The sequence below is a fragment of the Magnolia sinica genome, chromosome 1 (assembly GCF_029962835.1).
Source record: "Magnolia sinica isolate HGM2019 chromosome 1, MsV1, whole genome shotgun sequence".
NCBI lineage: Eukaryota > Viridiplantae > Streptophyta > Magnoliopsida > Magnoliales > Magnoliaceae > Magnolia > Magnolia sinica.
In genome coordinates, this window is record NC_080573.1 from 7,332,122 (window position 1) to 7,344,190 (window position 12,069).

Sequence of the window (12,069 nt, forward strand, 5' to 3'; positions counted from 1 at the left end):
TGTATCCGGCTATAGCAAGAGAAGCAAGCAAGTGAAGAAGCAACAGTGAATAGCAAGCAAGAAAAATAGCAAGTGTGAGAAGTTTGCAGCAGCAAAACAGTTTAAGAAAATAAAATTTCTGTTTTTCTTCTCTCTTTCTTCCTTCTGCATATCAGATTTCTGAGTTGTACTAAGGCTGAAAATTCTGTTATCTTGAAGCGAAGAAAAGACCTGGCTTATAAAGCCAACAAGAGATCCAAGCCACTTATCTGTATACAAAGGATTACAATGGTGTTTTGCATCCTCTAAGGGCAAAGTATTAGTATCCTTTACTGTGTTTTCCTGTCTGGCTATAAGATTACATGAATTTATGAAAACCCTTCGAGCACCGAACTAACGAGGATCTAATTCAGTAATTGACGCCTCATTCACAGACCGTGGATGTAATTTGTTCCTAGATAGATCCGACTCACTTGCCTGCGAGTCGTACTCGCCCACAGGCATGTCTGATGTCATTCTGCTAGCCACGAAAAATGCAGGCTGTGAAGGTGAAGGGAGAGTAACAGAGTAGCTGTTGAGCATAAGAACAACCGTCGACATGGTGGGTCTTACCGCAACATCTTCTTGAACACATAATAATGCAATGTGGATGCATCTCATGACTTCACTTCTTGAATAGCGTTCTCTCATACTGGAATCCAATAACTCTAAGAGTGTTCCTTCCTTCCAATGTCTCCATGCCTGCAGCAAGTCATCAATATGCAAATTTCAATCCAATCCAATTCTCAAAACGGAGGAGAAACTCTGAACACGTGAGGACAAATGTGAGATCCGGGCCAATCATTAAGTGGATGGGTGGGGCCGATTGGTATACCATCTCATTGGTGCTAATGGTATGAAAATGTTTTACCATACTTACATAGCTTAGAAGGTCCTCCGCACGATTTGACTCATAAAAAGAATTATTCTTCTGGCCAGTCACAATCTCCAGAAGTAAAACGCCAAAGCTAAATACATCCGACTTCACCGAGAAAAGTCCATGCATCGCATACTCTGGGGACATGTATCCACTGCATACAGTCATCGATAAATGATTTAGTCTGATTTTGATTAACCAATCTAATGTAATTCAAAGAGACATCAACTGATTAATTTCAGAAAGGTTTGAATTATTTTCATGGCATGTAACAAGGAGCCAGATTTTGTTAGAGCATAAGATATATATGTACATCTATGCGTATATAGTTGTACATACTACAGATAAGCATGTGGATGAATTAAATGTAGCCACTAGTGAAATAAAGTTTTTCTTTTAATTATTTTTTTGGCATAACGAAAATGTACTGCCAACCAAGGTTGAAACACTTACTATGTCCCAGCTATTCTACTGGTATTGCCTTGAGTTTGGTCCACTCTAAATATCTTTGCCATCCCGAAATCCGAAATCTTGGAGTTCATATCTGCATCTAACAAGATATTGCTAGCTTTGAGATCCCGATGAATAATCCTCAGCCGTGAATCTTCATGAAGATAGAGAAGCCCTCGTGCAATCCCTCCGACAATTTTGTAACGTCTTTCCCAATCCAAATATGCCCTTTTAATAGGATCTGTGCACTCATCCAAAAGCAGCTCTAGTTATGCGAATGACTTCATCAAACTAAATGAAACATGGGAATCATTCATAGTAGACATGATTTCCGTATCATATGAGTCTGGCCTGACTTGAAAAACAAATGTTAAGGCAATTTACTGAGGAGAGACTGAAGAGGTGATTTGCAGGATCTGGTGGGGTCATTCATCTGGTGGATCCTACCATGAATGCACCACTGCTGCACAAATCATCAGGTTGGGCAAAAGTGTACAAAAAAAAAAAAAGAAAAAAAAGAAAAAGAAAAAGGGGACTGTTAACCCACCTTATGAATTCGAAGCCTAAAGGCCCATAACGGGTCATGTTCATGGTAGGCTCAAACCGGTGAATGGTCCATAGTCACAAATGTATGTGACACTAGAACAAATGGCATGAATTGCGTAACCTCTTCAATCTTTCCCTGTAACAGTTGCCTTAGCATATCTGAGTCTGAAATCCATATAGAAAGATGGAGAAGTGCAAATTGAAATGGGGTCAAACCAAATATAAATTTGTCTAAGCTTGTGTTGGGAACATATTCGTAGATGAGTAGCTTCTCTTCTCCTTCCAAACAGCAACCCAAGAGCCTAACAAGATTCCTGTGTTGAAGCTTAGCCACTAATGCGACCTCATTCTTGAACTCTTGTACACCTTGTAAAGAGTTTGCAGAAAGCCTCTTCACAGCTATTTCTTGTCCATCCAAAAGCCTACCCTGAAGAATTCAAAGACTTGAGCATATTTGTCATGAACAAGACTACAATCTACTTATGGAGGATGGAATGAATTTTATACTGATTGAATGATCTGAACCACCCAATTGGTGGCAGCAAAATGGATGGTATAAAAAGAATCAGCCGGGAGAAATCATATTGTTAAGGTTGTCCAATTGCTATTATTTTTGCCTACCATATATATATATATATATATATATATATATATATATATATATCTACAATTTGGGTAATCTATATTGTGGTACACGTATGTCATTTGTATGGTGAATAAATCAGGAAAACTTAAAAATTGGTGGTGGTGCAACCCAATTATCTTTCACTATATGAAATGCAGTTTTTCTTAGTATGGTAGGCAGTTATTACCTTGTAAACAGAACCAAATCCGCCTTCTCCAAGCTTATTAGCTGCTGAGAAGTTGTCTGTGGCAGCTCTAATGGTACCAAAATCATATTGCAATGATTCCACACTTATGCTCTCCGTCTCATCTACTAAACAGTTGCAAAAAACAAAAATACAAATCAAAAGCATGAATATTATCTCCAACTAGAGGAATTTACTTAAATTAGGATCTTTGTCTATTTTTCCCTACATCTGGGATGATAGCAAGAGATACCATCTCAAAAACTTATCCAAATAGAACACAAATGTTGAGCATTCTTATCTCCTAACTTCAAGTGAGATGAGTATTTCCAATTAAACTCAGGAGAGTTAACAGTGTTCTCTAAAAATGCTGGAAAGATATCCAGCGTGGCAACTGGCAGGGCCAGTTTTTATTTTGGTCCGAATTTTGAGCTACTCAAAACTTTGATTTTAATTGGACTTCGTCCGGCACCTTGTCATCTCTAGAGACTATTACCAGTCAAGGTTTTCTTTGCCTTCCTCCTTAGCGAACAAGCACAGATGGTAGAGACAAGCAGAACAGCAACAACAACAATTGGAACAACAATGGCAACCACTATATGAGATGAGTTTCGCTTTCTTCCTGCATAAACAAGTACAGTTATTATTATTATTATTATTACTATTTAACTTGAATGAAAATACATGCAAAGAAGAAACTAAAATTTAAAGAAACTAGACTAATAAATGATCAAATAGTTGAAAATTCTTTCCATCTTTTTTTTTCTTTTTCAATTGACTGTGAAGATCGTACTCCCAATTTCATTAACACTCAACTTCGCTTATGGTGCATTGATTAATCGAAGATTCGCCAATACGTTGCTTTTTTAATTGGATTGGTGAAAAAAAGAAGAAGCAAACAAACGTGTATCGGCCATTCATGGATTGACCAAAACAAGGAACCAAATGTGCATTTTGAAGATGGCCTGTGGGTTTTGTACATGGACATGATAGGTGCCCCGTGGATCTTTTTGTTGTCCAGGGCCACCCGAATTACCGTAATCTCTCCCCCGTTTCAATGGGAAATGCTTGTTTTTTTTTTTTTTTAAAAGAAAAAGAAAAAAGCTAGTCAAGAGTTTGTTTGACGGTTGTAGTAGATTGCTACAGTAATCAAGCTACAAATCGGACCACCTCCAGGCACCTTGTGTCCTTCTCTATATCAGATTTTTAAGGGTGGACAAAATTCCAACAGACAACTCATGCTGGATCCATGATCCTAAGAAGGTTATATAGAGTAGATAAACCCAGTTATCCTTCATCTATCTTTATTTGGGAAAGCCGAAGAGGAAACTCAGTCGCATACTTTTGTCTATGGTCAAGGATACAAGTAGATCATTCCCATCACTTTTGAACAAAACCAGAAGTCGTCCAATTGGTTTTGTTTTGTTTTGTTTTGTTTTTGTTTTTGTTTTCGTTTCTGTCTTTTTTTTTTTGGGTTAACAAAACCAGAAGACGAGAAATTGAAAATGAAACCGAGAAAAATCTGTGTTTATCATTTTGTAAAATCATGATAAATCCAATTTCTCATTTTGAAAAGTCTTCATTTTCATAAAATCAAGTGATTGAAATAATCAGGTTCATAACCATTGATCAAAATTCATAGGATCTATTATTATTATTATTATTATTATTATTATTATTATTTAAACAGAAAGGTGGGATCTATTCATCTTATTAAAATTCGGAAATTGAATCATTCATATTATCTGATTATTCGTAAGGCTAAAGAAGTAAATTTCCTAAGGAACCCCCTCAATCTTTAGTCTACCATTCTACTAACCAAAATAGTAAGAGCAGCCACGAAATGTGATGATATCTTGATCTAAATCAAATTAGTGAACAATCCATATTTGTAAAATTAGTTAATCCTGCCTCCTATTAGTTAATTCTCAAGTCTTTGTACAATCTAAATGGTGTTATGCTTAAATCCTTAAATAAATTAAGATAAACATGTAAATAATGGCATATCTACTGGAAAAAGAAATATTGATAAAAAGGTCTGAGGCTCTTTTCCTATGATACAAGGATTAGGATCCTTCACTAGTCACCTTTGAAGCTAAGATTTCCACAGGGTAAGCTAGAAATCTAAAATTCACTGACTTGACTCGAGCTTACCCCAGAACTCACTCGGTTCACTTTCCTGTTGGCTCAATCAACTCGCTACAACCGGGTCAAACTATTTTTTGTAAAATATAAAGGTAGTGCAATAGGCTCGACCATTACAAGATAAAACAAGGTCTTTAACTGGTGTGAAAAACATTTCGATAGTTTTTACTTCTTCCATTTTGCATCTTCTCAAAGAAATAAATAAAATAAAATAAAAAGTCACGGAACATAAAAACTAGATCAGCCTTCGAGTCAACTTGACCCTGAACTGGAATGGATAGTTGAACCTATTAATGTCAAAATGCACTACCAAAATGGGTAAGGTCACTTGAAAACTGGCCAATTTTGGACAACCATTTGAAGAAAGTAAATAAAACTACATCAACCAAAACTCAGACCTGTAATTTCCACTCAAAAGCAGAATATTTATTAACTCCTTTTGTTTTTCCATAATTTTGTAATAAGATTTCCTGGACTAAATGTACCAAAGTGGGCTGAACCAGTTGGAACAAATTAAGGTCCGGTCTGGCTTTTAAAACATGGCTTCTTAGCACCAGGGTTATGTGGGTGGGATCCCTTACCGTGGGGCTCACTGTGATGTATGTTTCTTATATCCACGCGTCCATCCGTTTTAAAAACTCATTTTAGGGCAAGATCCCAAAAATGAAGTAGATCCGATGATAATATAGGAAACACTGGTAATCGACCATTAAAAACTTCTGGTAGACCCCAAAAGTTTTGAATCAAGCTGATATTTGTGTGGTCTCTTCATCCAAGTTTTTGTGATCTTATCAACAGGTTGGATGGAAAATAAATATTCGGTAGCCCTCATGAAGTTTTTAATGGTGGGGATTGGATTGTGTCTTAAAATGAGTTTTCAAAATGGATGGATGGTGTGGATTTAAGGAACATACATCACAGTGGCCCCACAGTTAAGGATCCACCCAAACCGCGCGCCCTGTAGGTGCTGAGCTGGAATTTGTTTGGAAGATCTAAGTCAAATCAGAAGCAAGCAAGCGGAAAAGAAAAAAGAACAAAAGAAAAGGGAAGGGAGCGTGGGAAGCCATGTCTAGGGAAGGTGAATCAAGGGAAGGCCATCATCGGTTCAGTTCGAGCCTGAATGGGGGGAACGGTTGATACTGAAATTTAATCCCATGGTGTGTTGGCTCGTTGATGTAGGATGTGGCACCCATACATTCTTAGCATGGTCTGAATAAAAGAAAGTGAACCTTGAGTTGTCCATAACTTTTGATTCAAGCACTGTTACGGGGCGTACAACCTATCAATCTTTACTAGAATGGGCCATTCAAGGTGAACCGACATACAAAGTGGGTCGGATCTGTCCATTTCATCAGAAAACACCGCTTTCAGCTCAAAATGAAAATTTAAGAAAAAAATTACTATTTTTAGTCATTTCGATTTTTGTAATATATTTTTTTTAATTTTTAGAGTTTTAGATTGTTTTTTTTTTTTTCAAAATTTTTTAATCATGCTAGGTCTCTTCTAGCGGAAGATTATTTGAAAATTTTATTTTTAAAAATTAGGCTTTAAAAGAGTTTTATTAGAATTTGGGATTTTTATTAGAGATAAAATTCTGCTATTTTTAGTAATTACAAATTTTGGTTTAGTTTTTCTTTTTATTAATGGTGTAACAGGGATGCATACACATTAGACAATTATTTATTAAGCAATTTATTTCAGATTTTATTAAAATTTATTACTATTTCTATCTCTCTCATGGATTCAAGGAGTCTCTGTGAGGAGTCCAGAGAAGATCCGTGGATTCGGAATAATTATCCCTTAAGGAAGACATGCTTGACCTCATCACTGTGTCACTTGTGAATCATCTTGGGATGATGCCTTTCATTTTCGGTATTGTGTGTCCAATTAGTGAAATAAAAAATAAAAAATCAGGCCTCGTCTATCTCTCGCAGTAGCTTGGACCCAGCATTCTCTACTCAGGTGCATCCTCAGTCAATGGTGGTGCGCTGGATTAAGTCGCGCTTTGGGTGGATAAAGATTAATGTGGACAGTTCTAGTAAGGGTAAACCGGGGCCCTCGGGTGGTGGAGGTATATGCAGAAACGATAAAAGGAATTTTTTGTTTGCCTTTTCCAATGCTTATGGGCATGGCACAAACACGTGTGCGGAGATTCAGGCCATTCTTGGCGTGGTCTCCCTTTGTCTTCATTGGGGATTTGATAAGGTGGTGATTGAATCTGACTCGAAGTCGCTCATGGACATTCTGAACGGTAATTCTTGTCCGGGCTGGAAGTGGACATTCTAGATTAACAGGATCCAAAATATGAGAATGATGGCCCAAACATACATGATGCACATTTTCAGGGAAGCCAATTTTCCGGCCGACGCCCTGGCTAAGATTGGGATTGATACTCAGCGATCTAGCTTCTTCTTAACGGTGGCAGCTCTGCCAATTCATGTTAGGGGTTTGTCCTTCTTAGATAGAGTGGGTCTGGGGGCGATTAGAGGTCACGGTGGCAGGGAGTAATCCATTGTAATTAGTTTTTCCTTTTGGCTCACGATAGGCATGCCTAGTTATTTTTCTCTGGGTAGGCCCGAATGTTCTCCGGCCCTTTGTCAATGAATAGAATGATTTTCAAAAAATAATAATAATAATAATATAAATTATGGACAAAAAAAAAAGTGAAAAAAAAAAACTTGGAACGATGCTGAATATATATCCCAATTGGATGGTTAGTAATTAGATCCCTAGGATGAAAAAAAGAAAGAAAGAAAGAAGAAGACACGTATCGTTTGGTGAAATGCTAAACAACTCAGCTTGTTCCTCCTAGTATAATGATGATGGTCCTCATGTGTTATATCATGTGAGCGCTTAAACGGTGGTGGTGCATACATGAGCTACCTGATGCACATGTGTCCGATCACAAACCTCGGGCCACAAAGATAGCCATGTTTGTTCATAGATGACAAGCATTTAGAGGGATGTTTTTACATTAATTCGAATAAAATAAAAATCAGAACCAAGGCGAATACATCAATGCTTACCAGTTTCAGTCCTATTAGTGGACGGAGGAAGAAGATGAGCTTGAGGAGAAGGAGCCGCTGCAACAGCTAAGTCCTGATAGAACTTGTACAACTCATACCTCAAATTACAACTCCCCCCAACAACTCTCCCACCTTCCTTTCCATCACAGCATCTTGGAATCCGAGTGATAGCATCTTGCAGGCAAATATTGCAATCACTTCTGGATAAATCTCTAGTGCATTGCATGAGCCCATATATGTTTAGGAAGTTCGTGACATTCACTTCTCCAGTAGCATACATGGCTGTTGAAGATGAATCGAAAGCCGCTTTCGAAGCAAGATTTTTCATCAGATCCCCTAAAACCCGGTTAAACTGACTTGGGTCTGATACATTCTGAGTGTTCGACATGTAAAAGGTTGGGGAATTTGCAGACGAGCCGAAGAAACTTTCATTTGAGTAGCGCAAGAGGCAATCATCATACCATATAGTTGCAATCCTGTTGTTGGGACACCCTGTGATGATTCGTTGGCTTGCGGTGTTGAGGCAATCACGACATATATCCGGTCTAGTGTCGCCTCTGCAGAGGACGAGACCGAAGACTCGGTCTGGATTTTCGCCAATGGTCGCATTGTAGAAGCCGGTGAGTGTAGCATTAGAAGCTAGGGAAGGGAGAAGGATGTTGAGGTTTGTTGCAAAAGTGCTATTGCTGGTGTAATTAGCTGTATTTGAACAAATGGTAAAGAGATAGTCTGCAGTACTGGTTCGAAAATGTAGCAGGAAGAATGGTAGAGATGAAAGGAAGAGAAACTGAAAGGGTTTTGAGAGGTTTGGGGCCCTCATTGTTTGATCTTCTGAGGTGTAACTCCAACAGAGGAAATGCTTAGAGGCTCTTCAGGAGAGATGGAAGATGTTGTGAACCCATGCCAAGCTAAACCCGAACCCGACTGGCTCAACCCTACTTTGACTTGGGTTGGGTAGTTAGATTGGATTGTATGTTTGACTTTCATCAGCCATCGTTTTCCTTAAGAGGAACTGTATGATCCTCTCGCCCAAGTATACTACCATGTACGTGAGTTTGTTTCGTTCAAGTGGGGCCATTGGTACAGTCATCCAGATCATTGGTGTTTCGTAATCCATGCGGAAACCTACATATTAGAAGGAACTAGTAAGATCTTATCCGTTCAATGTTGGCCTTTTCCTAGTTGAATGACTATTACTGCTGTATTTCTCTTTCTTAATGATCTGTTTTCAGGTTATTACTGTTACTTAAACAATATTCTCTGGATGTTCCATCCACCATGGGGCCCAACGGGCCAATGTTCGAGATTACTGATCTATGGACCAAGCTTGTACGGCAGGAAAACGAAACTATAATGTGCATCTTTATAGGTTGAAGATCATGTGATGCCGCGGTTCGAGTTCATTTCGTTTCCCTCACGACTCTTGATCTAGCGCTTGGCGCCGTCCACTGCGGCCCATGTGCTAACTGTTCAGGTGATCCGAACCCTCCATATGGGATCTATCGCAAACAGTTAACCTACATAAATTACTTTGGACGGATGATTGTGATCTTAAACATCTATAGATGAGATTAGAACGACGAAAAAGTATTCTCAGTGTCTCTTATTCCACTTTAAAAATCAAAGGATAAACTAATCAATTGAATGTGACTACGAATAATTAGCTATGTCTTGTAGTAATAATAATATGGACGGTTCAAATTATCAGCCTATTTCAGCATGTGGTCCTCTGGGATTACAGACGGACGCTGGATCCTTAGTCGCGACGGGGGTAAAGGCAATTCATAAAATATTGTTTTGGGTGGCGCGCTGTCGTGCGTTCTGCTAAATTCTTATAAGAAATTTTAGAACCATACGTCGACCGAGATACCACCGCAGCGAACGAATATTTCTGGGTCGTCAGTGATCTAACATACAAGTGGCTGTACTGTTGAAAAATCAAGACGGTCCATCAAGCTGTCCATACCACTGAGAGTATGTCATAAAACTTGTACGGGAAGAAAGGATCCGATATCACCGATATTTTCTTTCAAGCGTGCCGTAAAAATAAACATATTGCCTTTGTTCCAATCTTGATAATCTATTATACGGACAGCTAGGATTACAAATCAATGTGCTTTTTGTACAGTAGCAACCCCAAAATAACCCACTAGACGGAAAATCAGGATTGGCTACTGGCTAGCCATACATGTACATGTACCTTGAACTGGCAATAAATCATGATTAATCTACTGCGCAACGAACCTGGAAGTCCCTATATTTTTAGTGTATTCAAGTTGAAAAAGAGCGCACAGAAATCTCATCTTCTCCATTCATCGGTTAGGCCATTGCCACGTACATACAGTGGCAAGCTGTCCCGTGATATTATTTAATCCTATGATTGTAGAAAATAAAGGATAGGGATGGGACTGAAATTACACGGTAATGATGATTGGACTTGTTCCTTCCAGAGTTGTTATGGTCATGGAAAGGGAGCGAATAAGATATTGGAAACTTGTATGAGAAGTATTTGTTAAAAAAGATGATGGTCAACTTCTAATAAGTTAGAAATTTCAAATGATGGGTGCGCTTTGCATCCAACCTTCGGAAATAACAGCACATTTCATTTGTTTTAGGTTCAAAACATCATTTCCTTCGCCACGGATTTTTCCTAAAAATTGACCAATTTTTGTTCTCTTCAAGGGATACCTTTGACAGCTGGCAGCAACGATAGCCTTAATTTTTTATTTTTTTTTTCAAGGGAGAATTTTCATTACTTCAAAAAACAATGTTTAAGACTGAGGGAATTCGGGCTGCCTCTGGAATAAAAGGACCAAGAGGGAGCCTATCATAAGCACCAAAAGGCAGACTAACTTAATGGCCTGTTTGTTTTCTCAAAGCAATGGGAAATATACGGCAAATAGTAATTATTACGATTTCACCTTGTTTGAAAATTTGTAGGAATTTGTGCCTTTCAAATTGGTTCAAAAGAGGTAATTTTAATTTTTGAACGGCAAGGTAATACATATGATATATCCATTCCGTCCATCTATTTTATTGCAATATTTTGGAGCATGAGACAAAAAATGAAGCAGATCCAACACTCAAGTGGCCCACGCCAAAAGAAACAGTGGCCCCACAAAGTTTTTAACGGTAAGTATTCGATTCCCTTTTTTGTTTGACGTGGTCCACTTGAGTATTGGATATGCCTCAATTTTTTACTCATGCTATGAATTCAACTGGAACAATGGATGAACGGTGTGGATAAGCGAAATGTATCACAGTGGGACCCACATATATCTTGTAATATTCTTGGTTTTCATGTCAAAAAGTAAGCCATCAAATCATGTATGTTGTAAATGTACGGGGAAATAATTATTACTTTTTTAAACGGCATTTACCACTTCACCGGAAAATCAAACACACATTAAGGACTAGTCTAACGGTCTTGAAGGACTGCCTAATTATCCCCACCCCTACTTTATCTAAGAAAATAAGACCCCTATTTGCAGAGAAAGCTCGAGCAGATGCCAAAAGAGGCTATTAGCCTGCAGCTCACTACCTATGTGGGCGAGTCTGTCCGCTGGGTCATTTCTTTCTCTTTTATGCCCAACCAAGATCTGCCCTCCTCGCATCAATATCTCAATTTTGGTTGACTAGTTGTTTCAGTGCCGCGCCATGTGGGACCTTTCGTTTAAGAAGTCCACCACTACCTTGGAATCTGATTTGACTATCAACTTGGACAGGCTTAGGTTTTGGCAATGAAATAGCCCATTGAAGACTGATTGAAGTTCGACTGATTGAAGTTCTTCTTTGTCGTTGGTGCCCAATCTGTAACCTGACGAGAAGGTGAAAAGAAGCTCTCCCTTGTCCCCTCTGCAAATATCCTCACCACCCGATAGACCTGAGTTTCCCCCTTGCCGAGCCGGCAGCAATGATAGTTGGAAGCCCTCCAAAATTTCTTCTGGTCCACCACCTTTTCATGCCTACATTATAGGCATTTGGGTAGGAAAAAAAACTTTGAAACATAGGATTAAATGGCATGGAATTGCATTATATAGAATTAGCACGTGATGCAGAGTGATTCCATGTATGGAAATACCATGGTATGTTGTTTGCTAATCTTAGCTGGAGAAATCAAATTCTTCAAAACACTATATTAGGTAAAGGATGCATTTGGTGGATAATAGAATTTTAATCAATGGACCAAATTTTGCAA

At 38.5% G+C, this 12,069-nt stretch overlaps 1 protein-coding gene across 1 annotated transcript; it reads right to left on the reverse strand.

Annotated features, from left to right (window-relative positions):
- Window positions 1-232: 232 nt before the first annotated feature.
- On the reverse strand, window positions 233-8,758 carry LOC131238102 (cysteine-rich receptor-like protein kinase 44). The gene is made up of 7 exons (XM_058236177.1): window positions 7,872-8,758; window positions 3,197-3,322; window positions 2,704-2,828; window positions 2,108-2,318; window positions 1,349-1,586; window positions 899-1,049; window positions 233-720 (listed from the first exon to the last, which is right to left on the reverse strand). Exons 1-7 carry the CDS (start codon window positions 8,689-8,691, stop codon window positions 373-375), a joined length of 2,019 nt encoding a protein of 672 aa, XP_058092160.1. The 5' UTR covers window positions 8,692-8,758; the 3' UTR covers window positions 233-372.
- Window positions 8,759-12,069: the final 3,311 nt, after the last annotated feature.